The sequence below is a fragment of the Pollachius pollachius genome (genome assembly GCF_949987615.1).
Source record: "Pollachius pollachius genome assembly, chromosome: 20".
Classification (NCBI taxonomy): domain Eukaryota; kingdom Metazoa; phylum Chordata; class Actinopteri; order Gadiformes; family Gadidae; genus Pollachius; species Pollachius pollachius.
The window spans coordinates 14,211,650-14,239,180 of record NC_136953.1 but is presented as its reverse complement, the minus strand read 5'-3'; the positions used below and the strand labels follow the sequence as shown (position 1 = coordinate 14,239,180).

The following is a 27,531-nucleotide window of genomic DNA, read 5'->3' as shown; positions in this document are numbered from 1 at the left end:
AAACGGAAGAGGCTTGCAACAAATTATAACTGCCTATTTATAGGTGGCCTTGGCTGGTCGGGAGAGCATAATTCCAAAGTCAAGGAGCCATTACGCTCCTATACAGTTCTCTCTAGTGACCTTTGGAAAATCAATACTTCCTCTCTCGTTTAATCCGCTGTATCCCAGTTTGTCGGTTGTTTCGTCTACAACACCCGACAAAAAAGCAAAAGCTCCCATTCTCTTGGCGGTCAGGGAGATTTGGGGAATGGCAGGAAAGAGGCGGTACGCTTTCTTGGTCCCATGTCGATTCATCCCAAGGGTTGGTTTAAAACCTACAGAAGCACGTCCACAGAATCGGCCGACAATGTATTGTTTATGATACGAACGTGTTCCGATGAACGTGACAACGACGCAAATGATTTCCTTGTTGAAGCTGAACTGGTTTCAAATTAACTGAAAATAATGAATATTTCTTTAATAAATACATGCAAATTCAAGCACCAAATTGGTCTACTAACAACCTTTATTTCCTTGTGTGGAAAAAAACAACACGGTTTCTTAAAGTCTTTAGTTAAAATGCTAATACACCCACTCCATTATCGCTAACGATTGTACTATTTATGTATTTATTTTCTTGCACTTTTCCACGCCAGTGTTTCGGCCTGCTGGGAATCAACGGGGCGGGGAAGACCACCACCTTTAAGATGCTGACGGGGGACATCCCAGTCTCTGGGGGCGAGGCCTACCTAAACGGATACAGGTGAGCCCCTAACCGCTAGCATTAGCGCTAGCCTCGGCAAGCGACTCATCATAATTAGCCTCCCAAGATGGCTGCTGCCCGGGTATGGGGACGGGGGGGGTGGGGGAGGGGAGGATGGCGCCTGGGGATTACTGTGTACTTCCTTGCAAACACTAGCAGTTTAACTATTTCTCTGTCTATTAGTCTGTCTATTAATCTGTTGCTCTGCGTCTCATTCTTTCTTTCGTTCTTTTAGCCTTTAGTTATTTTGCTCTTTCAGTCTTTCTTTCATTCTTACTTTTTTTCGTTCGTTCGTTCGCTCGCTCGTTCGTTCGTTCTCTCTTTCTTTCTTTCTTTCTTTCTTTCGTACTTTTTTCTTTCTTTCTCTCTTTCTTTCTTTCCACCTATCTCTATGTTTCTCCACCTACATCAATCCTCACCTATATCTTTGTCTATTAGTCCATCTATATGTCCGTCTGTCTGTCTTATTCTTTCATTATTTCGTCCTTCTTTCCATCTAGCTCTATGTTCTCAACCTAGATCAATCCTCCCCTTAGCTCAGCATAATAGTCTATCCATATGTCGGTCTGTCTGTCTTATTCCTTTATTATCTTTTTATCTAGCTCTACGTATCTCAAGCTATTCACCCCTTGCTAGTGACGTCACGCAAAACTCGCGCGAATTATGAACTCCATGACGGACGGCGGAAGTATCGGAAAAGCTATGCTGTAGTCGGCGGACGGCAAGCAAAATAGACATTCTCTGGTACGTGTTCGTTCGTTCGTTCGTGTATCATGGTTATTTCTTGTTGTGCAGCTGGCTGTGCCAATAGGCAGGGTAAAGACAATGTTTCGTTTTACCGGATACCATTCGATGGGGAGAGAAGGCAGCGATGGGTTGCTGCTATAAGCAGAAAGGACTGGCAGCCCTCGAAGTACTCGAGGATTTGCAGCGAACATTTTTTACAAGGTGGAGATTATTAGATTATTATAGATTAGATTATTTTTACTTGAATGTTATTGTGATGTTATTGTTTACTGCAGCAGTGACACCATAAATGCCTTAACTACTATGCTGTGTCTAAGTGTTAAAATCTAATAGGCTACAGCGAAAATAATCACAGTTAAGAAGATGGCTAGAAGTTACAATTAGGCCTATGTGTGGTTACTACTGATCATATACCCACAACGTGTGATAGAATTAATGACTGCATTTCCCAGAGCTGGGAGGCGTTTAGGCATCAATTAGAAAGTTGCATTGCATTGGCACACCCGTGAACAACGGTATGTGGGTAGCCTCGACCGACCCTTTCCTCTAAAAACATAAACTACGTGTTATAGACAACACAAAATAAACCCTATATTGATGTCTTACCTTTGCCATTATGAGGTACCTCCCCCTGCCGTGAGTGTAGCATCGCGTAGCTGTAACCCAGCCAGCTACAAAGAACTGGTAGGCATCCAGACTTTTAAAGGCCTTTAGATCAGCTCCAGTGTATGGGGATACCCCGTTTACCACATAGTGATACAAGTCGTGTGGACTGAAGTCGGGCAGGCTAGGCGATTGGATGAGGTCCGTGAAAACGGAGCGAGGAAGAAGGTAAGGGTCTGTATCTAATCCGGCGATCTTCAATTTATCTAAATACCGATCTTTGTGAGCACCTACCAGATGCCCTACCTCCAACGATAACGGCACAACAACGATAGAATCCATAAATAATATTATTAATAATGTATTTAACAGTGTTATTTAAATATCTATCTATATACAGGGTGCGATTTGCCGGTGGGGATGGTGGGGATTATCCCCCCCTCTGGTTTACACGTCCTACCCTCTGCTGAATTATTTTTATCCTCGGTGGGGATAAAAATTATCCCCCCCACCCAAAGTATTTTCACCATTACATCGTAATAATTAACAACCAAAATACACAGGGTCCGTCTTCATTTTGAAACATTTTAAAATGTTTCTCAAAATTATCCCCCCCTCTGGTTTTTTCACAAATCGCACCCTGTCTATATATATATTTAATGGTGTTATTTAAACTTCCTGCTCGTCTACTACACTCTTCTGCTGGTGATTTTGCCGTCCGTCATGGCGTCGTCACGTGGTCAGGGTCACGTGCTTGCAAGGGGTGAATATCTATCTATCTACGTATACCTCTGTTTTCCCTGGTCAGCTGTGGTTCACGGTGTACCTGCTGCTCCGCTCTTGGTTCAGCTCGAATCCCCAGCTTGCACCCCAACTGTCTGGGTTCAAATCCCACCCCCACCTGTCTGGGCTCAGCTCCATCCCACCTGTCTCGGTTCAACTCACATCCCCACCGGTCTGGGTTTAACTCACAGCCCCACATGTCTGGGTTCATCTCCCGCCCCCTCCTGTCTCGCTCATCTCCCATTCCCTTTCACGGCCGTGCGCCTCATCAATACCGCTGCTTGCTATCTTCCTCCTCGTTTCCGCCTCGTCGCAATCACTCTCCAAAACTCTGCACAAGTCCAAAAACAACCCGCGCCCTGACACCTCTGATGAGAGGTGCTGTGTTGATTTCCTGGTTTTTTTTTTCTCTTTCCCGTGTCTCGTTGCAACAAACAACATCTTCTTTGCGCTGGGACTCCGACGACCGCACGCAACAACGCACGCTCAGACACGCGTCTCGCATAGCGACGTTCGTTTCTTTGCCGTCTTTTTTATGTAGTTAATTTACAACGGCGGTTAATTAACTTTGTGTTGCGGCTAGGCGAGGCGCAGGTGCACACGCTGGGGAGCTAATGTTGATTAATGTGCCTTTGAAAGATCAAAGCGACACCTCGCGCTACACCTCCAGGCGAAAGAGAGGCTTGAAAAGAACGGCAAACATACGAGTACGCCCACTCCCCCCCCCATCGATTCTATTTTATCTCGGCGTGTTGCATGCCCTAAACGTCTGATGGAGATGGCAGCGTGAAATGGGAAAAAGGAAGTTTTTCCTTTTTGCTTTCTTTGAGTCCGGTTTCCTAAAGATGGACGCTCCGGGCGATGGGCAGGGCCGCGCTGAACTGCTCGCCACGCACTTCAATGGCAGCTTTGATTTAGGGCCGGGGCGTATTGCTTTTCAGGCCTTCGCTTCCTCCACTCACTCCTGTTGCTCAAACGTTTGATTGACATGACCTGCTAACCCCAAACAGTCAGTGACAGGTGACTCATGCAATGGCAGGTGTTTAACCCATAGAGACCCATTTGAGTCCATTTTGGCATCTTGGCAACTGGCTACCCTCAGGATAGCTAGGGGTAGATTACTCTACACAGCAATGGCACTACCACCCCTGGTGGTCAGATCTAAGTGCCCTACAACACATCTCATCCTACGTTTTTTAAACCTTTGTGCTATTTGAGTCGCGCTTAAAGCCTGGATGGATTCAACAGAACTACATTGCTTTTGTTTAATCCAAAATAACCTGTTTTTCTGTTTGGATTTCCTTCAAGGAAAAGAATGAGAGCATGTTTCTACCCCTCTTCCAGCATCCGGTCGGAGATGAGCCTGGTGCACCAGAACATGGGCTACTGCCCCCAGTTCGACGGCATCGACGACCTGCTGACCGGCCGCGAGCACCTGCAGTTCTACGCCCGGCTGAGGGGGGTTCCGGAGAAGGAGGTTGCCATGGTAACTGCTGCACTGCATCTCAACCCCATCCCACCCGCCCACCCACTCACCCACTCGCCCCCCGCACAAAATCACTTCCTTGTTTATCTTCCTTTTCTTTTCTTTTTTCTCTGTCTCTTCCTTTACCAATAAAAGCTCCAGTTCAATTAAAAAGACTACAAAACAACCGGCGACAAAGGAGCTACTTGCATAAACAAGACAGCAACGGGTCCCTCTTCGGACGGCTGTTGGTTTTTATGCGTGTGTGTGTGTGTGTGTGTGTGTGCGTGCGCGTGCGTGCGCATGTCCATTACTTTCCTCCAGCAGCAGCTCCACCAGAGCACACATTAACTCCGGGGTCCGGATGCTCAGTGATAGATAACTCCGGCCAGTAGGGGAGCATATATAATGAATAAGAGGGCCCGCGTGGGGCCAGCAGCCGGAGCCTGTGGTTTATGCCTCTCCATTATTCAACCCGAGCCCCCCAGTGGTGTCTGAGGTTCGGGGGGGGGAGGGGGGAGGGGTTACCACCTCACCAAAACCCCCTCCCCGACCCACCCGCCAAGCAAGCAGGCAAATGAGCGAAGGGATCAAAAGAGGGAGAAAAGGCCTAGCGGCAGAAAACCACAGGCCTTGAACCTAGTACCAGCACTTTGATCACTGCCCCCCCCCCCCTCCCCCCCCTTAAAGGTGATAAAGTTCTGGCGTGTGTGCACTGTTCCGTCCCACGGTACACACCACGGCGGTGTTTTCCCCTCTATCATGTTTGTGTCTGTTTGTTCAGAGTGGGGGGGCCCCAACCCCTTGTGTACGACGGTAAACAAGCGTGCCGGCACTGGAACGCCTAATGATTGCGGACGAGTGAATGAAATGCATCCACATGGACATGAATTTCTGTCCCCGTAGCAGGGAAGGGATTTGAGAGTGCGATTTGTCCCGGTAGTCCTTCGATGAAGGCCTTTACTGTGGTGCCAGCAGCCGGGCCTGGTCTTTGAAGCGGGCGGGCCGTGAAACACAATGGTTCCATGGGGGGGGGGGGGGGGTGTCAGTTCCTGAGCGTTGCACACACAATGCAAACACCGGCTCCAAATGGCTTGTCTTTGAACCCTTCTCTTTTGTTGTGTCTCGGTTCTGTCTCGTTCCAAGGTGGCCGAGTGGGGAATCCAGAAGTTGGGGCTGGTGAAGTACTCCAACAAATCGGCCGGCACCTACAGCGGGGGGAACAAACGCAAGCTGTCCACCGCCATGGCTCTGATTGGCTGCCCTCCCGTCATCTTCCTGGTGAGATTTACAAAGCTTTATTGACAACAGAAATATCAGAACTCAAATGCTAATGTTAGTGATGCTAGTGACGATGACTGTGATGGTGGTAATGGAGATGATGATGATGATGGTCGTGGTGATGAAGAGGCCTGTGGTGGTCTAGATGAGGGTGTCGATGATAATGAAGATGGGGATAACGATGATGATGTTGATGATGAAGAAGAGGATGTCGTAGACGTGCTAGCATTGTTGTTGGTGATAATGACTATGATGAAGCTGATGTCGTTGATACTGACGATGATTGTAATAATAAGTATGAGGACCAAATTGAAGATGAAGATTATGCTGATAATTAAGATGACAATGATTAGAATGATGGTGATAACTGTGATGATGCTAATCTGATCGTGGTGATTATGATGACGACACTGGTGTCAACCTCCTACAGTGTACCCTATTGAGTGTGCTTGCCACCTTATCAGCACCAGCATGAGGGCTCTTTGTATTCTCCGGGTCTCCTCATGCATGAGTTCTGGGTCCGTTGAGGACATATGCTCGCCAGCACTGACCAGGTGGATGGTTTCCTCCGACAACAACACCACTCATTTCCTGGGGATTTAGAGCGGGGGGGGCTTCTGATGTGACGCCTGCTTCTCCAAACCACCGGCGGAAAAGTCCAGTAGATTCAGCGACTTAATAGCTTGTAGAGGAGGAAGATGGTGTTTTTTGAAGGGGTTCAACGCGAGTCGTATGCTATTTCACTGGCTCATCAAAGACCCAATCTGATCCTCAGGTGGAGAGCCAGAGAGAGGAATGGGAGACAACACAAAGGCCTATATACAAACAGAAAGCCCTGCTCAGGGGTATTTTCGCTGTCTTTTCTGGGTTGTGTGTTGGATCTCAACCACCCCTTCTATTCTGCAAACGCTCTCTGATGAGAATACGATGATGTGAAGTGACGCAGGATCCTCACAGGTAGCTGTATTCAAGGAGAAAAGCCCTGTGTTAAGGGAAGATCAATGCAGCGTGTGTGCGTGTGTGTGTGTGTGTGAGCATGCATGTGTGTGTGTGTGTCTATAAGCATGCAGGTGTGTGTGTGTATGTGTGAGCATGCGTGTGTGTGTGTGAGCATGCATGTGTGTGTGTGTGTGTCTATGAGCATGCAGGTGTGTGTGTGAGCATGCGTGTATGTGTGTTTGTACATGTATGTGTGTTTACTTGTATGTATTTGTGTGTGTACATGTATGTGTGTTTACATGTATGTATTTGTGTGTGTACATGTATGTGTGTGTGTGTGTGTGTGTCAAGGTCACTCAGTGCCGCACTGACGGCTTTCACGCAAAGTCAAATTCAAGGCCTTTGCACAACGACCGTCGCACCAGTACCCGAGTGTCCTTGATCAACACAATGGAGCTCTCTGTGGACTCGCGTCCAGGGAGACGAGGGGGCGGGGCCGACCCCATCCACCGCCCGGACACGGGAAAGACGTCCGGTCGCTTTAGTGTAGGAAAGAACAAAATGTCTCCCGGTTAACATTACTCTCGTTTTAAGTTCGGAAGAATGTCCTAAATGAGGACTTTGTGTCAAAGGTGTGTCAAGATGCTAAAATGCAAATGGTCGTTAAGAGATCTATTGCTGGATTTCCGCATTTTGTTAGCCTCATAGTATATTTGCCGTAGTCATATTTTTGCCAAATGTGATGTGTGATTCCTTAACAAACTCTACTCTCGTAAAGCTGCTGATTCACTGTGCCTCATTGGCTATATCCTAAGCCAATCAGAGGGATTTTTACATCCTATTATCAGTATCTGCCTATTTGCCTTGGACATTGTTTACGCTGAACACAAGATGAACCTTAAACCGTGACTTAGGCAATTATGCTATGAGGGTTAACGACATACTATCATTTATATTTTCATGGTTACCCTGTTAGATTTCAGCTTATTTAACGGAGGATTATTGGAAATAACACCAGGTGTCAGTAGTAGAGGCACTGGCCTGTTCCCACACTTAGAAATTAGAACACAGAGAGACATTCTACAACCCCTAAACCGACACTTATTACCTTTCCAAATTTCCGCATTTCAAAACCCCCCCTGTTCAAACCTGCGTCCAGACTTCAGAACCGTGACAATCAGCGGCCCCGTTGAGTGTCAGTTTGGCTCCCACTTGAACACGGCGGGCCGCTGGGCAGCCGGGGTTGTCAGTGGCTCTGTTGTTGTTCTCAGGGGGTTCTGGGGGTGAACACTACGGTACAGAAGCGCTGGGACTCTGGAGCCCGGGTGAGCTGCCTCAGACACACTTTTTAATGGGAGGAGTTGTGTGTGCGGGGGAGAGGGGGGGGTGCATTAGGCATGGCGATACACGTGCAGCACACATGCATGCACGCGCACAAACACACTTACACACGGCCCTTGGGTGTTGTGGAATGCCGCCCAGGCATGGAGCTCACCCAGTCAATGGAGGCCTCTCACTCTCTAATCGTGCATAGACAGACTAGCCCCAAGGAGGTGTGTGTGTGTGTGTGGAAATCACGAGACATTTGGCTGTGTGAATTGCCTTGCACATTGTGTGTGTGTGTGTGTCTGTGTTTGTGTCTGAGGGTGTGTGTACGTATGTGTGTCTGTGTGTGTGTTATATATGTGTGTGTGTGTTTGTCTGAGTTTGTGTTGTGTGTCGTTATGTCTGAGTGCTTGTGATGGTGTGTAGTGTGTGTGTCTGTGTGTCAGGGGAAAGGTAAGGGATGTGCTGATGTCATTTGGTTGTCAGTTAGCTTCAGAATGTTTTTAATGAAAGAAGGCAAGCGGACCATAGTGACTCTGTGTGCAGACAAACACCGCTGATTGGGCTGAGAATACTTGTTTTGCGGTGTAATTAAGAAATAAAACCGGAACGTTTTCCAGGGGTTGTGAGGAACAGAATTACCCATTTGGCTTAAACTAGACATAATGAACCATATCAAACCCAAATACACCCCCACCACCGCCTCCAACCCCCCAAAAAAGGGTTGATTTGCGAAAAGCTCCAATTGCGGGATCCTTATTCGAGTTGCTGTTGAGCTGGGGTATTGAGTTGAAGCGACGAGGATGGTTTTTTTTAAAGCGTGTGTTGTCATGGTGACCGTAGGATGAGCCGACCACCGGAATGGACCCGAAGGCTCGACGCTTCCTGTGGGACTGCATTCTCAGCATCCTCAAAGACGGCCGCTCGGTGATCCTCACATCACACAGGTACCAAAAACAACAGTTTAGTTTCTCTTCATCCCTTTGGTGTGTGTGTCTGTGTAGATCGATGCTGCACATGCACTCATCATCGTACATTAGTTACGATGAGTATAAAGTGCGGGCGTCTAAAGTGCGGGCGTCTAAAGTGCGTGCGGTCGACCTATCGTGAACCGACTCGTGTTATCGCTCCGTGTTGAGTTGTTTTTCCTCAGCTCTTCAGTTGTGTTGTTTTCCAGTGTTTGGTTTGAGGTCGTCCATTTTTTATGAGGTATGCCATCTTTCTGTTTTCGTCGTCTTTCCGCTATTAAACTTTATGCGTCAACTCTCGGTACCCTCACTTATTTAAATTATTCAAGTTTGAACGAGAAAAAATGAAAAAAGGAGAGAAGCTCTCGTATCACACTTCTTATATCCTTGACCAATGACCCTTAAAACTCTTAAAACTTGTTTCGCGATGTGCGGGTATCATTTGTGGCACACTTTCTCACGCGCTCCCACGTCTAATTGAGCCTTGTTGTTCTCCTCCGTTCGGCTCGTGCTCACAACAGCATGTAAATAATTTGTGTTTCCATGTCATTTACTCCCTGAACCCGGGTACATGCATTAGGCTGTTTGTGTGCATCGCCCCCCCCCCCCCTCCCCCCCCCCCCATTGACGAATCACACGCATTTGTTGTTTTCGCCGGCTGAGTCGCATCCAGTCGTCCGCGGCAACGACCAGGTGTTTGCGTTTGTCAAGTGGCGCATTCATCGCCCCTTTTTTCATTTTTTCTACAAAGTCATAATCCCCTAATGGCGCCATCGCTCAGCCGCCCGCTCCACAGAGTCTGGCCCCCACCAGGCTATGACTCAACCACTCCCTCCGGGCCCCCAAACACGCGATGGATGCTATGGACCGCAGAGGGGAGGGCCCACACCCCACACCCCACGCCTGACTAAAGGCTTCTCCCGAACTTAACCTGTGTGAGAAAGGACAGACGGCCTTGTGACTTTGTTGCTGCATCGCGGATGAGCTGGAAAGCGAGCCACACGTGAACCAGAAATCTTTTCCGTTTCTGTTGTAAAACGTGAATAAATTGTCCTTAATCTGAGTTTATCGCTGTGAAGGTACAAGTGTTTCTCTGCCACCGGAGCTTTTTAAACGGTGGCCATGATGCTGCAGACGAGTCCCGACTCTCTCACTTATTACTTACCTTTATCTGCCAGACGTCTGGAGGCTTACTGAATCCCATGCCGGCAAGCGGGGATGAGAAATGTAGTCTTAAATTTAACTCTTTCATTCGATTTCAAGATGATTTTCCCCCACCGCCCCATCACATGCCAGGGAGACATTTTAAAAGACAAAACTCCAACGATTTAAGTTTAGTCTGTCAGCGTCGATTGCGGTGCCTCCTCTGAACACGCTCTGACGTTTTTTCCCAATCCGTCGTACCGCACCTCAGGCGGCGTGTGTCTCGCGCTTTTATTTTGTAAAGAGAAACAATGCCGTCTCTTCTTGTGTTTTCGCCAGCATGGAGGAATGTGAAGCCCTGTGCACACGCATGGCCATCATGGTGAACGGCCGCTTCAAGTGCCTCGGGAGCATACAGCATCTGAAAAGCAGGTACGTGGTTCTGTTTATTGTCTCCTAGAGATAGGGGTTCGAGTGTAAATGAAATAACCACAGCCCCTTGAAGATTCCTGCAAGTAGAGGCGGATAGATGTTTGGCCCTGGAGGGTTTTCCCTCTCTCTCATATCGCGGGGTTATGATATGGGGGAGCATATGGGCCATCTATGCTTTTAACCATAAGTCCTTGCATTAAGGGGCTGATAAGGGGAGAGTGTTTTACTCAAGGGTGGTAGGCTGGGGAACACGAGGGATCGAACCCAGTCCCTTCCCACTGAGTGGAACATCCTAGCGAGCGGATTATCCTGCCCTCCTTATTTCTCCTGCTCTCTCGTACCGTTTCTTTAATTGGTATGGATATAGATTCATGAATACAAGCCCGCTGGAGGCTACTCTATCTATACAGTGATATTATGGGAATACATGCAGCGGCATGAAAAACCAACCCACTGGACTCTGAATCCCCTCTCCATACTCAATGATTACTTGGCTGGTAAGACATGCTGCGTTTCTATCTTCCATTGCCCACTCATCTCATTTGAGACGTCTTGAGAATTGAGAGAGAGAGGGAAAGCACTGTATATCTGAACTCAGGGTATTCACACGGAAATGTGGGTCTATTTATGGCTGGACATGTATAATATCCTATTAAGTGCTTTGAAGATTCGGGCTCAGAGGAGATGGGTTGCATATGTCTCTTTTTCCAAGGTGATCCACTCCAGATACCAACATGTACAAATAAAGGAGAAACACTTGTAGGAAGCCTTTTTTTCATCATGTTCGCATGTTTGCATCTGACTACAGGTAGAGGGCGAAGAGTAGTTTGATTGTTGTCTTTGCAATCTCCTGCCTTTTCAGTGTGTTTCTCAACACCGTCAACTCGTAGCAAAGCACCACCAGTCACTTTAGCGCGTCAGCGGGTAGATTGTCTCGTTTAAGTCGCAGTCAGGATGCGTCGCTCCCTTGCGAGATACGAGGAAAGTGTAGAGGGAAACACACACTCCCTCGCAGAAACCCATCCGAAGCACTTCTTCCTACGTTCAGGCTGACGGGCCCTTAAAACACACACACTCACTCACTCACTCACTCACTCACTCACTCACTCACTCACTCACTCACTCACTCACTCACTCACTCACTCACTCACTCACTCACACACACAGAGACACACACACCTACACACACAGACACACACTTACACACATACACACACACACACACACAGCCAAAGACACACACACCTACACACACACACACTCTGTACAGACTCTCTTAAAGACCAAGGGAGGGAGCTCCAGTAAGAGGTGTGATAAGTCAAAATGTCAGCGGCGCGCTTCAGAAGCCTTTAAAGGCCCCGTCGCAGAACCTCATCACAGAACACATTGTGCCCGGGTTCCCGTCGGTCCCGCCCCACTTTGGGTTCCGCCGTTCCCCTGTGATGTTCCTCTGACATTTCCCAAGGTTGGCTCTCTCGACCCCCACTGCTTCCCGTCTCTCTGTCTCTCTGTCTCTCTCTCTCGATCTGTCTCTCTTACTCTTTTTCTTTGTCTTTTTTTTTTTTTTGTCTCTTTCTCTTTCTTTCTCTGTCTCTGTCTCTCTCGCTCTCTGTGTCTCTCTGTCTCTGTCTCTGTCTCTCCCTCTCTCTCTCTGTCTCTCTCTCTCTCTCTCTCTCTCTCTGTCTCCGTCTCGCTCTCTCTCTCTCTCTCTCCCTCTCTCTCTCTCTCTCTCTTTCTCCGTCTCGCTCTCTCTCGCACTCTCTCTCTGTCTCTGTCTCTCCGTCTCTCTCTCTTTCTCTCTCTCTCTCTCTCTCTCTCTCTCTCTCTCTAATGTGGTTGGGTGACGTTATTGCCCCACACACACACATTGGACCCTCTCCAAGGCATGTCCCAACACACACACACACCTAAGACCGCTTATGAAGAGACCAATAAACTGGGTGTGATTGGCGGCACACACACACGTGTTTAAAGGTTTGTGTGCGCTGCGGGGGGGCTTGTTTTTCTTTTCCTTTTTACAGCCACGCCTTGGGCTTTAATCCCAAGGGTATCACCCATTATGGTCGTTAATATACCAGACCGGAGAGCCGCCAACGGGGATGACAGATGGTGTGTCTGAGCGTGTGTGAGAATGCATATCTGTGTGGGCATGCATGTGGTGTGTGAGCATGTATGCATGTGTGTGTGTGTGTGTGTGTGTGTGTGTGTGTGTGTGAGCATGCATGCGTGTGTGTTTGAGAGCATGCATGTGCGTGTGTGTGTGTGTGTGTGTGTGAGCATGCATGCGCGTGTGTGAGCATGCGTGTGTGTGTGTGTGCATGTGAGAATGCGTGAGTGTTTGAGAGCATGCATGCGTTTTTCTGTGTGTGTGTGTGAGCATGCATGCGTGTGTGTTTGACAGCATGTTTGTGTGTGTGTGTGTGTATGTGAGAATGCGTGTGTGTTTGAGAGCATGCATGCGCGTGTGTGTGTGTGTGTGTGAGCATGCATGTGTGTGTGTATGTGAGAATACGCATAGGTGTGTGAAAGCATGCATGTCATGGTGTGTGTGGAGGTGTAGCAGAACGATCAGAAGGACTGAACGGTGTAGACAAGAGTGTCGGGGGGGGGGGGGGGTTCATCCTTTATGAAGAGCACAGAACACCATCGGGAGATGGAAAAACGTTGGAGGACCGACCCAGAGGGTGGTGGAGGAGGGTGGGGGTGGGGCCGGGTTGGGTTGTAGAGCACATTTCCTACCCGGGCTGACGAGGCCATGACCATCAGTAGAACCGGCCCGCGATGCTAGCCTAGCGAGCGCCAGCCAGCCAGCCAGCTACCTAGCATAATGCCGGGTGTGTATACCCGCGTTTCCCTCGTTCTGCCCCGTTCTGCCCCGTTCTCCCCCTTTCTCCCCCGTTCTCCCCCGTTCTCCCCCGTTCTCCCCCGTTCCCCCCCGTTCTCCCCCGTTCCCCCCCGTTCTCCCCCGTTCTCCCCAGTTCTCCCCCTTTCTCCCCTGTTTCCCCCCCGTTCTCCCCCGTTCTCCCCAGTTCTCCCCCTTTCTCCCCTGTTCTCCCCCGTTCTCCCCCGTTCTCCCCCGTTCTCCCCCGTTCTCCCCTGTTCTCCCCCGTTCTCCCCCGTTCTCCCCCGTTCCTGCTCATTTCAGATCTCACACGATCGGACACGATACACAGCCGCGTAACGTTATCTCTCTGCTCTCCCCACGCAGTGAATCATTTCTAATTAATCCCCCCCCCCCCCCCAGCCCTATCACGTCTGCGCGGGGGTAATTAATGCTCCTTGAGGTGTGGGCCCCCCGCTAATGACTCGCAGGGTAATTAAGGAACCGTCTTTTCCTGTTTTCTCTCTCCTCCACCCCCCACCGACACCACCACCCGTTATCCCCCCCGCCACGTGGTTATGCCTCCCCCCCCACCTCCCCGCAGGCCTCCACACACACATCCATCTTACCTGCCTCCCCCCCCCCCCCCCCCCCCCCCCCGTTAGGTATTTCTTCCCCCCCGGCGTACCCCATGTTCCCTCCTACACTCTTACGCACAGACGACCCAGTCGCTCCCATTGCATCCCATTGGCCCGATAGAGCTGGCCACGCAATTGGCCAGAGATAGCTCGCGGCTAGCTCAGTGCTATCTCAGAGCTAGCTTGGGGCTAGCTCCGACGAGTCCAAATTAACGGCTGATGAGATGACGCAGCAGTCGCTTACCGGCATAATGGCGCCCAGGTTGCGTCAGGTTGCCTGTCTATTACACCTGACTCTTTCAGGTCCTCTTGAGCTTTTAGTAATCTTCAGACCTAGACATCAGACCGCTTATTAGCAACCCTACGCACACACACATGCACGCACACACACACGTACACGCAAAGATGCACACTCAAAGTTATAAAAACACACTCATACTCAAAGATACACACAAACACACATATTCAAAGACACACACACACAAAACACACAGACCATTTTAGCTCAATGATGACCCTGGCTTTAATAAGCCCCCGCCTTCACGCGGCTTTAACCGCCCCGTCTTTGTTTATCAATCACGTCCCCAACGGCCCGAGCAGGACCGCACAGCGACGGCGGAGCCACAGTGAAGTGAAGTCACGGCGGAGAGCAGAGAGCCTATTAAATAACTGGGGAGGTTTGACAGTTTGGAGGGAGGGAGGCAGCGGCGGCGGCCATTTTGGAGAAGCTCCTTCATTATCCAGGCCTCGTGATTGTTCTGCCGGTTTAACGAGGCCCTCCCATCCTCACATTATATTGAGCCACGTCAGATCAGCGCCGCCGCCGCCGCCTCGGAAATTTATGAAAGTCTCGTAAGGAAAAGTGAAAGGAAAAATAAAAGCCGGAAGTGTGGGGGAGTGGAGGGAATGGGAAAAGGGACGGGGAGGGGTATTTAAACAAACAAGGGGAGAGAGAGGGAGGAAAGAACGGAAGCAGTGGTTGTAAAAGGGGCTTTAGTGCGTCTGCGTTGGCGGTGGTGAAGGCTCTCCGGTGCTAACTACACCCAAATGAAGTGGGGGAACCAATAAACACAGCCTTCAAGCTGCCTCTTCCTCACCTCCTCTTCCTCTCCGCCGCGGTTTGCAAAGGGCGTGCGCTGGCAGACAAAGGATGTTCTGTGTTTTTTTAAATCCTTTCTTTCTAAATCCTTTTAATATAACTTTTTGCAACCGTTTATGTTATAACCGTTTATATTATAGTCCCGTAATTGCCTCCATGCTTAGACCACAGTGTGCTACAAAAGTGTGTTTTCAGAGTGTGTGTGTGTGTGTGTGTGTGTGTGTGTGTGTGTGTGTGTGTGTGTGTGTGTGTGAGCATGCATGTGTGTGTGTCTAAAAGTTAGCATCATCGCCTCGCATTTGTATGGCGAATGCCAATAAACGCGGCAAAGTGCTAGCTCAGCATTAGCTCAGCAATAGCCGCTGCGTCCAGATCAGTTCAGTGCCTTTAAGCACACATGTGTCTTCCAAAAGAGACGGACGGCTTGGCTGAGATGCTCTTAACGGTTTACAACGCGTCCGTCATGTTGTAATCCGGAAAGTTAATTAGTCTACCCCGCTGACAGACACGGATGTCACACGCCACCACACACGCACAAGTCATGTTGCCTTTTCGGCACGATCTCTATTAAAACACGCTGGCTCACTCTCGAAAACACGTGTCGCGCTCAAATCTTTTTTGGTTTGACGGTTGAAGTATAAATAGACCGCGACGCAACGCAACAGTTCCCATCACAGGGGAACTCGTGTGACTCACCCTCCAACAAACCACCTCCCCCCTGCCATCCGATTGGTCCGTCCCGGTCAGGGGTACCGGTACATACAGTGGGGCAAAAAAGTATTTAGTCAGCCACCAATTGTGCAAGTTCTCCCACTTAAAAAGATGAGAGGCCTGTAATTTTCATCATAGGTATACCTCAGCTATGAGAGACAAAATGAAAAAAAAAAAAATCTAGAAAATCACATTGTCTGATTTTTAAAGAATTTATTTGCAAATTATGGTGGAAAATAAGTATTTGGTCAATAACAAAAGGTCATCTTAATACTTTGTTACATGCCCTTTGTTGGCAATGACAGGTCAAACGTTTTCTGTAAGTCTTTACAAGGTTTTCACACACTGCTGCTGGTATTTTGGCCCATTCCTCCATGCAGATCTCCTTTAGAGCAGTGATGTTTTTGGGCCTTCGCTGGGCAACACGGACTTTCAACTCCCTCCAAAGATTTTCTATGGGGTTGAGATCTGGAGACTGGCTAGGCCACTCCAGGACCTTGAAATGCTTCTTACGAAGCCACTCCTTCATTGCCCGGGCGGTGTGTTTGGGGTCATTGTCATGCTGAAAGACCCAGCCACGTTTTATCTTCAGTGCCCTTGCTGATGGAAGGAGGTTTTCACTCAAAATCTCACGATACATGGCCCCATTCATTCTTTCCGTCACACGGATCAGACGTCCTGGTCCCTTGGCAGAAAAACAGCCCCAAAGCATGATGTTTCCACCCCCATGCTTCACTGTAGGTATGGTGTTCTTTGGATGCAACTCAGCATTCTTTCTCCTCCAAACACGACAAGTTGAGTTTTTACCAAAATGTTCTATTTTGGTTTCGTCTGACCATATGACATTCTCCCAATCCTGTTCTGGATCATCCAAATGCTCTCTAGCAAACTTCAAACGGGCCCGGACATGCACTGGCTTTAGCAGGGGGACACGTCTGGCACTGCAGGATTTGAGTCCCTGGCGGCGTAGTGTGTTAGTGATGGTAGCCTTTGTTACTTTGGTCCCAGCTCTCTGGAGGTCATTCACTAGGTCCCCCCGTGTGGTTCTGGGATTTTTGTTCACCGTTCTTGTGATCATTTTGACCCCACAGGGTGAGATCTTGCGTGGAGCCCCAGATCGAGGGAGATTATCAGTGGTCTTGTATGTATTCCATTTCCTAATAATTGCTCCCACAGTTGATTTCTTCACACCAAGCTGCTTACCTATTGCAGATTCAGACTTCCCAGCCTGGTGCAGGTCTACAATTTTGTTTCTGGTGTCCTTTGACAGCTCTTTGGTCTTGGCCATAGTGGAGTTTGGAGTGTGACTGTTTGAGGTTGTGGACAGGTGTCTTTTATACTGATAAGGAGTTCAAACAGGTGCCATTAATACAGGAAACGAGTGGAGGACAGAGGAGCCTCTTAAAGAAGAAGTTACAGGTCTGTGACAGCCAGAAATCTTGCTGGTTTGTAGCTGACCAAATACTTATTTTCCACCATAATTTGCAAATAAATTCTTAAAAAATCAGACAATGTGATTTTCTGGATTTTTTTTTTCATTTTGTCTCTCATAGCTGAGGTTTACCTATGATGAAAATTACAGGCCTCTCTCGTCTTTTTAAGTGGGAGAACTTGCACAATTGGTGGCTGACTAAATACTTTTTTGCCCCACTGTATACAGTCAGGGTAGCATCTGCGAGGACGGAACAAGTTGCCCGGGAATTACACCGGGGCCGCTCTGAACCGATGACCTTCCGGTGTTCCCGTCCACACCTGCTCGTTCCGGAGCGGCGGGTTCGGACGCACAGAGGTGGACCGCTGCGATCCTGACCTTTCAGTCAGGACGCCTCTACAGGGAGGGAGGAGGAGGAGGGGGGAGGGAGAGAAGAGGAAGCTTTGTGGAGAGGGGGGGAGAGGGGGAGGACATGGAGGAGGGCAGAGACGAGAAGAGGGTACAATATGGGAGCGGAGAGGAGGAGAAGGAGGAGGAATGAGGAGAGCTTTGTTGAGGAGAGGAAGAGGAAATAGAGGAGGGCAGAAAGGAGAGGAGGATACAATAGGGGAGAGGAGGAGGAGGAACGCACAGTAGAGGAAAGGTGAGGAAGAGAGAGAAAAGCTGTGTTGAGGAAGATGGAGGAGAAGACAGGAAGAGAGAGGAGAGGAGGGTACAATAAGGGAGCAGAGAGGAATGGGGTAGGAGAGGAGGAGAAGGAGGAGGAGAAAAAGGGGAAGGAGGAGAGAGGAGGAAGAGGAGGGCAAGGCAGGATATCCACCAAAAGAATAGAGGGAGGAAGAGACGCAGAGTGCCGGAACGGATTGGAGAGTATAACAAAAGAAAGATCAGAGTCACGGAGTGTAATTGATTGATAATTGATGGATTCTGATCCCGAAGAGAAGTGCAAGGGAAGATAAGGATTGCAGGAGAGGACACTGCGTCCGGCGACTCTCCGCAGTCACCCATCAGGGATGCAGGAGATTACTTCAAATCCGTCGTCGTAGTAACGTCCTTAATTGCCGTGGCCCTGTGATAAGGGAGTGATGTAATCAGGAATCAGAGGCGTTCAGAGCAGCCTCCGAGGAAGTTGCCCGGCTCAGAAGATCCAGCTCAACGAAGAAAAAAGACAAAGCTAATGAATCGTCAGATAATTAGAGAAGCTAAATACTTTGCCCAAACGAATCTGAAACATTAAAAGTATTATGCATATCTTTTAAAAAAAAATTTGGGTCAAGCTTATTTGATTCAAGACAGGCAGTCTACCGGAGACTAATGCTCCCGGGACGAGAGAACAAAGAAAACGACGACAAACAGGGCGGGCGTCGGAAGTGTGTTGGGCTCTGTCTGCCGAGACGCCCGAAGCCCATGTGATGACATAAAAACAGCGAGGGGGGGGGGGGGGGGGGGGGTTTGGGCAAAGTGGCCCAAAGTAAAGATAAAACAAAAGACATGAAGAGACGAAAAGGCTAACACTAATTGATTCACCTCCCCTTTTAGCGTCGGAGACAAGCAGCCGTTTGATAAGGAAGATACGCCCCCACCCTCCTCCCAGCCCCGGGGCGCTTTGAAGCTAATGCCTCCTGGCCTTATTGGATTTCTGGTTTGGAAACTTCATGCGTCTTCCGAGCCCCCGCCGGCACTCAGGTAGCATCGCGCGCGCCGCGGCGTGAGACGGCCGACACAATAGGATTAGTGTCGTCGTCGTCGTCGGTTGAGGAATTAGCCCGACAAGCTAGTTTCCCGCCGCCGCCGCGGTCTCCCATAAGTCTCCCCTCCTTATGTTCAGAGAGATTGCGTGCGTTTATCTCACTGTAAAAAGGCAGAAAGTGAAGCAACGAGGGGTTGGGGCGGGGGGTTAAGCCGCATGCAGTATTGATGATATCCATCTAATCCTGGGGTAAAGGTCTCCGCGGGGAGGCCAAATGGGCATAACTTTGTTCTGTAAGTGAGGGATGGCGCCCCGGTGCACCCTGGGACGCCCCTCGGAGCCCTCTTACTCTGCGAGTGACGAAAACGTTTTCCGCGGCCCACTTAGCCACGCCGCCCTCTTCCCTCATTCCCACTTCCTTCCGCGCCCTCCTCCTTCCTCTTCATCTGCTCCTATGTTGTTTCTTATTCTTGTCGTACACTTCTTCCTCCTCCACTTCCTCCTCATCGTCATCGCTCTCTTCCCCCCCCTCTCTTTGCCCCTCTCTTCATCGTTCTCTTCCCTTTCCTCCTTGATTCCCTCCTCCTCCTCCTCCTCCTCCCCCCTTCCTCCTCCTCCTCCTCCTCCTCCTCTTCCTCCTCCCCCTCCCTCCCACCTCCTCCTCCCCCTCCTCCTCCCCCCTCCTCCTATCTCCCCTCCTTCTCCTCTTCCTCCTCATCCTCCTCCCCCCCCTCCTCGTCCTCTTCCTCCTCCCCCTCCCTCCCACCTCCTCCTCCTCCTCTTCCTCCTCCCTCTCCCTCCCACCTCCTCCTCCTCCCCCCTCCTCCTACCTCTCCTCCTCCTCCCCCCCCTCCACTCCCTGTGGGCTTAAAGAAGAAGCCCCGTGTTTATCCACCACCTTATTTAATTGTCTTGGCAGGGGCCCGGCGCTTCGTTCCACTCCTCGTGGAGCACAATGGGATCCATCCACTCGCTAGCGTTCCACCGTTATGGGAAATTAATTACCCAGAAAACAACTGGGGTCATAAGAGCGCTAATGACAAAATAACAAGGCAAGAGGGGGTCTTGTGTTGTGATCACGCGCAGTGACGAACGCACACAAGACGGGGGAGAAAAAAGAGAAAAGCCTGCAGGTTAATTAGCGGTAGCAGGCAGTGGTAGCTCATTTTAATCAATGGTGCAGCGTTTATGGTCTGGGATGCATTTGTTTTAATGTTGCTGTTGTTTCTTTTTCTTTTGTTTGGCCAAACAACATCAATTAACTCATGTTATCAGATGGGGAAGGGAGTTAAGGGTCATGTTAAAAGAGACCCACCAAAAAGGACTGGTGTGAAGTACCCTTCTTCTCATCCCAAAGATGAGAAGTAGATCTAAACCATGCAGTTTGGACTTCATACCCATGTGACCCTTACGTTTTTGTCAGCGTTTGTCAGTTTGTCGTCGCCTACACTTCCTCGGCCATGCCTTACCAAGTGGCAGGTGTACATTTGGCCCCCTGGTCTCTTCATTCAAGAGGAACACTGGCCTACGAACATGAACCCAATGTAATTCAAAGGACGGTCCTTTGATCAGTCCGCGGTTTCCACCGTATGCCGTGTGCTCCTAAGAGTGTCACTAAAAGTTATATTTGCATTCAAAGACACATTCCCAAACTACAAAAGAACTGTTCAATATTCCTGACCAAAAATCAGACCTAGAATTAATCGTTAGTATTAATGGTTCTGCAGAGTTGCGCCGCAGTTTCTGGTCAAAGTCAATTGTTAAGGTGCGTTAAAATGACGTTTGTGTGGCCAGAAGTGCTCGAACGAGTCGCCGATAAATAAGAGCGATTGGGCGGCAATGGGCAGGGTGGTGACCACAAAGGAAAACACTACACCCGCAGCGGGGAGTGCTCTGTTCTTGGCAGCGTCCGAGAACATTAGTCAGTCTGGTGGGGATAAGTCCCGCTGTCTTTATCTCTCTCTCTCTCTCTCTCTCTCTCTCTCTCTCTCTCTCTCTCTCTCTCTCTCTCTCTCTCTCTCTCTCTCTCTCTCTTTCCCTCTCGCCATCTTTCTCTCTCTCTCTCTCTCTCTCTCACTCTCTCTCTCTCTCTCTTTCCCTCTCGCTCTCTTTCTCTCTCTCTCGCTCTCTTTTCCTCTCTCTCTCTCTCTCTTTCCCTCTCTCGCTCTCTCTCGCTCTCTCTTTCTCTCTCTCTCTCGCTCTCTTTCCCTCTCGCTCTCTTTCTCTCTCTCTCTCTCTCTCTCTCGCTCTCTTTCCCTCTCGCTCTCTTTCCCTCTCTCTCTCTCTCTCTCTCTCTCTCTCTCAGCTGCATCTACATCACTTCTGTGATGTGTTAAAGGAGTATTTAAACAGCCAGGAAAATGCAAGCCAATTATACAATCACACTTCCTTCATCTCTTTCATTCTTTATTTCCTCAACATGAGTATTCATTATTAATGTACCTCAAAGTTGCTTTCTTCCACTGTTACTGTCACCCATAGTTATTTCCAGCCATAGCTACTGTAACCCACAGGGTCTTTTATATAGAGTTTATGTAATCCATTGTTATGGTCACCCATTTGTACTTTCTCCATGGTTACTGCAACCCTTGGTTTCTTTCACCCAAAGTTACTGCAATCCATCGTTACTGTAACCCAGTTACTGTAACTCGTAGTTACGGTCGTTCATCCAGAGTTACTGTTGTCCCTAGTTACTGTAGCCCATAGTAACAGTCATCCAGAGTGACAGCTGTCCATCGTTACTGTAACCCGTAGTCACGTTCATCCAAAGTTACTGTTGTCCATAGTAGCTGTTACTGTTCATAGCAACTGTTGTCCATAGTTAATAAAGATAAAACATGAAGTTTATTAACCATGTGAAGTCTGAATTTTTGTTTATAATATTCCTTGCATTCTGTGTTTCCCTGTGTGTGTGTGTCTGTGTGTGTGTGTGTGTGTGTGTGTGTGTGTTTGTGTGCGTGCGTGTGTCTGTACGTGTGTGTGTCTGTGTGTGTGTCTTTGCGTGTGTGTGTCTGTGCGTGTGCGTGCGCTCCAGGTTCGGCGACGGCTACACGGTGGTGGTGCGCGTGGCGGGCCTCCCGCCCGCCCTGGCCCCTGTGGAGCAGTTCGTCCAGGAGAACTTCCCGGGCTGCGTGCTGAAGGAGAAACACCACAACACCCTGCAGTACCAGCTGCCCTACCACCAGGGGGCGCTGGCCGGCGTGTTCGGCCAGTTCACGCGGCAGCAGCAGCGGCTCAGCATCGAGGACTACTCTGTGTCCCAGACCACGCTGGACCAGGTGAGGGCGGGGCCTAAGGAGGGGGGGTGGGGTCAGGGGGTACCTCACCATACGACGCGCGGAACACGACCCGTGACACCGATAATATCGAGACACAGCGACGGCCCAGCAATCGATGTATTGTTAGGCAATCCTATAACGACGCATCAGGATGTGTGTCTGACGATGGTCACAAAACGGCGGCGAAAAGGTGAAGTGCTGGATTTCGGTCTTTGTTCACGGTCCAAACTGAGTTTTTTAGTTACTCGTCTTTGGTTAGTTTGTTTCCGTTCGCCTTATTTTATTCATTAAAATGTTGATATTTGGGCCAATATTTCCTGTCTTACTCTTCATGAACAAAGCATTAAAATGCAACAAAAAATATATATATTATAATATATTGGGTAGATAGGGCGACGATGTATCGTCACTGTCGATATACTTTGTCCCACCCCTACCATCAAGCACCTGTTCCTCGTTAACGTACGCGCCCATTACGAGCAAGGCTTTACCTCGTCAACCTCGTTAACGTGCACGTTTGTATCTGTGCTCGCTTGATATCGATCGATTTATTATTTTAGTTTTCCATTACTTTTGCATTTTTAAATTGGCCGAGGACCCAAGGAGGAACAGCCATTGGTCCAAAGCCAGAATAGGATTAGATTTAGATTCTTTCTCGTAATTAAATTTCTTTGATTCTAATTAAGTTCTTGAAACTTGTTTCTCTCCTATGCCTTGGTCATCGGGTCTCAACAGATGGACGGGTGATTAGTTAAATAATTTTCCACAGTGAACAAAAAATCCAATATATAATCCGGGCACGATGACAGAACGAAGAACAGAGTTTCTTGTCTTATCTTACGCCTCTTCCACTTTGATTCTCTGCCTCTTGTCACAGATAACGCTTTTGTTATCAGCGAAGCAGTGTCAAAAGTCAAAAAACAAACCTGAAAGACGTTTCATAACTATTATTGGTGATAGCGGTTTAAGTATAGGGCCGTGTTCTGCGAGACATAGCAGATTCTCTGATTCTCACATTCTCCGATTCTGACGCTGATTCTCGACAGCGTCGCACTGCGCTTCATTCCAGTGGTACGGGTCGGTGGCAGAAACATTTCCCGAGACACTCGGTTGAATCTTCCAAGCGATAATTTGTTTGTGATGAGGAGTGCAAGGTATTTTTACCCCGCTGTTATTTTTTGCCACAGAGCTTATTAGAAGAAAAAACACAAAGAAAACACACGCACGCACACACACACACATGCACGCGTACACTTTGATGCTGTTCCCTTCACATGTGGAGGTGCAAAAATAAACCCAGCTCTAGCGGTTACCTTCCCCCCCCCCCCCCGACGTGACACCAGCAGAACTTTGAAATCAGACCGCTTAAATCAGCGCCTTCACCAACACCAACACCAACACCAACTGCATTACCACCACTGTCAACAACACCGTCAACAACACCGTCACCATCACCAATACAGTCACCAACACCATCACCAATACAGTCACCAACACCATCACCAATACAGTCACCAACACCATCACCAATACAGTCACCAACACCATCACCAATTCAGTCACCAGCACCGTCACCAATACAGTCACCAACACCGTCACCAATTCAGTCACCAGCACCATCAGCAACACCATCACCAATACAGTCACCAACACCGTCACCAATACAGTCACCAACACCGTCACCAATACAGTCACCAACACCGTCACCAATTCAGTCACCAGCACCGTCAGCAACACCATCACCAATACAGTCACCAACACCGTCACCAATACAGTCACCAACACCGTCAGCAACACCATCACCAACACCGTCAGCAACACCGTCAGCAACACCATCACCAATACAGTCACCAACACCGTCACCAATACAGTCACCAACACCGTCAGCAACACCATCACCAATACAGTCACCAACACCGTCAGCAATACAGTCACCAACACCGTCAGCAATACAGTCACCAGCATCGTCACCAACACCATCACCAATACAGTCACCAACACTGTCAGCAATACAGTCACCAACACCGTCAGCAATACAGTCACCAACACCGTCAGCAATACAGTCACCAACACCGTCAGCAACACCAACACCATCACCAATACAGTCACCAACACCATCAGCAATACAGTCACCAACACCATCACCAATACAGTCACCAACACCGTCAGCAATACAGTCACCAACACCATCACCATTACAGTCACCAACACCGTCACCAATACAGTCACCAACACCGTCACCAATACAGTCACCAACACCATCACCAATACAGTCACCAACACCATCACCAATACAGTCACCAACACCATCACCAATACAGTCACCAACACCATCACCAATACAGTCACCAACACCGTCACCAATACAGTCACCAACACCGTCACCAATACAGTCACCAACACCATCACCAATACAGTCACCAACACCGTCACCAATACAGTCACCAACACCATCACCAATACAGTCACCAACACCATCACCAATACAGTCACCAACACCGTCACCAACACCATCACCACCACCGTCACCAGGCTCCAGATCGGTACTGGTTCCGCTGCAGAAGCCAATTCGCTCTACGGGGGCACTGCCGGGTTCGGAGGTCTTAAGTGCAGCGTGGTCCGTTTTTAGCGCGGCTAAAGCGGCCTGCGTCGCCCAGGGCCCCTCTTCTTTTCCCGGGGGTCCCTTTGATCAGCGCGGCCCTTGGCCCACACTGTGCGCTGCCAGAGACGGGCAAGGAGAGGGGGAGTCAAGCGGGGGTGGTGGTGGAGGAGGAGGCAACCCGCTGGAGGCCTGAAGGCCGGGGATATGTGAGCACTGTATTACACCTGACATTGGATTCTGTCTGTGTGCGTTTATGGTTATGTTTGCTGTCTTTATTGTGTTGCCTTGAGAAAATTTGGTTTATGTTTACCTAAGTGTATGTGTGTGTGTGTGTGTGTGTGTGTGTGCGCGTGTGTTTCCGTGTTTCTGTGTGTTTGTGTGTGTGCATGTGCGTTTGGTGATAGTGTTAGTGTGTGTGCGTGTGCAGGTGTATATATGTTTGTGTGTGCGCGTATGTGTGTGTTTGGTTTTAGTGTGTGTTTGTGTGTGTGTGTGCGTGTGTGTGTGTTCCTTTAAACAGCCCCAGGGATGTGCTGCAGTCAGGCAGGGGGGTTGGTGTGTGAAGAGGGGTACCCTGAGTGTCTCTGGGCCCGCTGGCCCGGCTGCAGGGGAGAGGAAGGGGGGGGGGGGGGGGAAACAGAGAGAGAGGGGGGTCACCAAAGGTGTCCCGTCCCACCTGGGTGTTGGGAAAGAGAGGTGGGAGGAGAGAGATTAAAATCTACTATTTACTGATCCGATGGAGCAAGGTTAGAGAGAGGAGTCTGTGTGTGTGTGTGTGTGTACCAGTGACGGCCTGTGTGTGTGTGTGTGTTTGTGTGTGTGGGTGTGTGTGTGGGTGCGCCAGTGATGGCCTGCGTGTGTATGTATCTGTGTGTGTCATGAGTGCCTGCATGTGTGTGCGTATTCCAGTGACGGCCTATGTGTGTGTGTGTGTGTGTGTGTGTGTGTGCTCCTCGTTCTCCAACCTTATCTCAAATAAAAAACAAACAGCCCCTTCATGATGAACACCGCCCCGGCCTCCACTATCTCCTCCACGGAAATGTTTAGGACGAAGTCTGTCTGAAGGACATCATACGTGTGTGTGTGTGTGTGTGTGTGTGTGTCTGTGTGTAGATATGTATTCACACCCACACTCTCTCCACCTTGCAGTGGTCAATATTCACCAAATCAGACTCAGTTCATAAATCATACTCGCGTCCGGAAGGTCGTCCCTTTAAGACATCGAAAGAGGGTTCACCTGTGTGTGTCGGTGTGTGTGTGTGTGTGTGTGTGTGTGTGTGTGTGTGTGTGAGATTTATAGAGAGCAGCGTTGACCTGCTCTGTGAGACTTGGACCACAATTAGTATTGATCGTGGCGGGTCGCCGTGCGAGGCGCTGGGGGTCAGTCAGACGCGGCCCCACGTGCTGAGGTTGACTTTATTTGGTGCATTGTAAAGAAAATGGAGAGGGGGGGTCTGGGTTTGCGTCTCAATTTAAACTACTTTGCTTGGTCTTAGTTTTCTTCTCTTTCTAAAGGCTCAGTCGTAGTTCCACGGCGACGCAACGCATGACAGCGCAGATGCTTCGACGCAGTCATGAACCTTTTTTGGCACTGCGGTTAGTTAGTTGGGTTTGAGTGAGCGGACCGATCACAGCCCTTGCTGCTGCGTCGCCATTTTATGGAGGCGCGCGTCAGGCCCTCGCGTTGGACGCGAGGACGTAACGGGTCCGTAAACCCCCTCGCGTTGCGTCGGCGTTGCACCGTAGCCAGGCCTTTGGTCTGCGTTTTTCTGCTCTTCCCCACGGAAAACAAAATGGGAGAACGGGATTATTGTTATCAACGCGATAAGTCGATGTGTAAGTGCGGTGCTCCTGTTCGCGGCGGACGCACGTCGGTGGTTTGAAAATGCTGAAAGCTTTTGTCTCTTTGAAAAAATTACAAAAGGTTTTCTGAGGTTTTGTCGACAATCAACCTCACTGCTCCTGAACCGAAAGAAAAAAGTTTTCTAAGTGCCTGCTGGCATTTTTCCATCGATTCGACGTATGTTTGACCGGTTCGCTTAGACTGTGAGAGGTCACGTGAGGCTGCACAGTATAGCAAATACAATTCTAAAGGAAGAACTAACCATCAATCTTTCTCTTACAGCAGGGAACAACCACGCTCTTAAACAAACCAGTCACCCATTTACCCGACCAAACATTCCAACAGCCAGGCCGAGGGACTCACATGTCGTTTGAGGATCAGGCGCCCTGTCACTGGGGAGGTGTCACTAGAGGGGAGAGGGGGCAATGTTTTCCATCGATTCAGACTTCTGTACGTTAACAAAATGGCCGCATGTAAGAGGTTCAACTCCACTGGTGTCATTGCTGTGCTTTAAGTTGTAATGCTTTTTTTTCACCCCCTACCCGATGCGATGGTTTGACAACTCTAACCTTGACGAAGTTTAATCGATGCGCCGACATCAAACTTTTTAAAGCTACACGCTTTCAAATTAAAAGTTACAACGCACTTCTCTAATGTACTTTTCATCGTCATCATCAGAGGATTTGGCCAACATTAACATTTACCGTTTATTAACTTGCATTTACAAGAGAAGTTGCCGAGGGGATGCAAACCTATCAAAGAAAATCTGGGAAAAATTAAAAACAAGAGTTTAGCCGACAAAGTGTCCCTTCCTCCATGCCAGGACATTATGCCCCTGTATCAAAATCATCAACTCCATGTTCCACTGTTGGCTGCTTCAATAAAAGCTGTGTTGCTTCTTAAAGAGTTAAGACCTTATAAATTAACCCCCCCTCCCTCACTCAAAGTCCGCCCGCATACTTTATCTGGAACAATAAACGTTAAAAGG

General features: G+C 49.1%; 1 protein-coding gene across 1 annotated transcript in view; it reads left to right on the top strand.

The window, feature by feature from the left end:
* LOC307090858 (phospholipid-transporting ATPase ABCA1) overlaps positions 1-27,531 on the top strand; it is a gene marked incomplete at its 3' end in the record, with an annotated part of 158,579 nt that overhangs the window by 130,151 nt on the left and 897 nt on the right. The window contains 6 exon segments of the mRNA XM_079757653.1: positions 636-742; positions 4,220-4,361; positions 5,487-5,621; positions 8,730-8,833; positions 10,337-10,429; positions 21,855-22,098. Coding sequence (XP_079613779.1) covers positions 636-742; positions 4,220-4,361; positions 5,487-5,621; positions 8,730-8,833; positions 10,337-10,429; positions 21,855-22,098 — 825 coding nt within the window.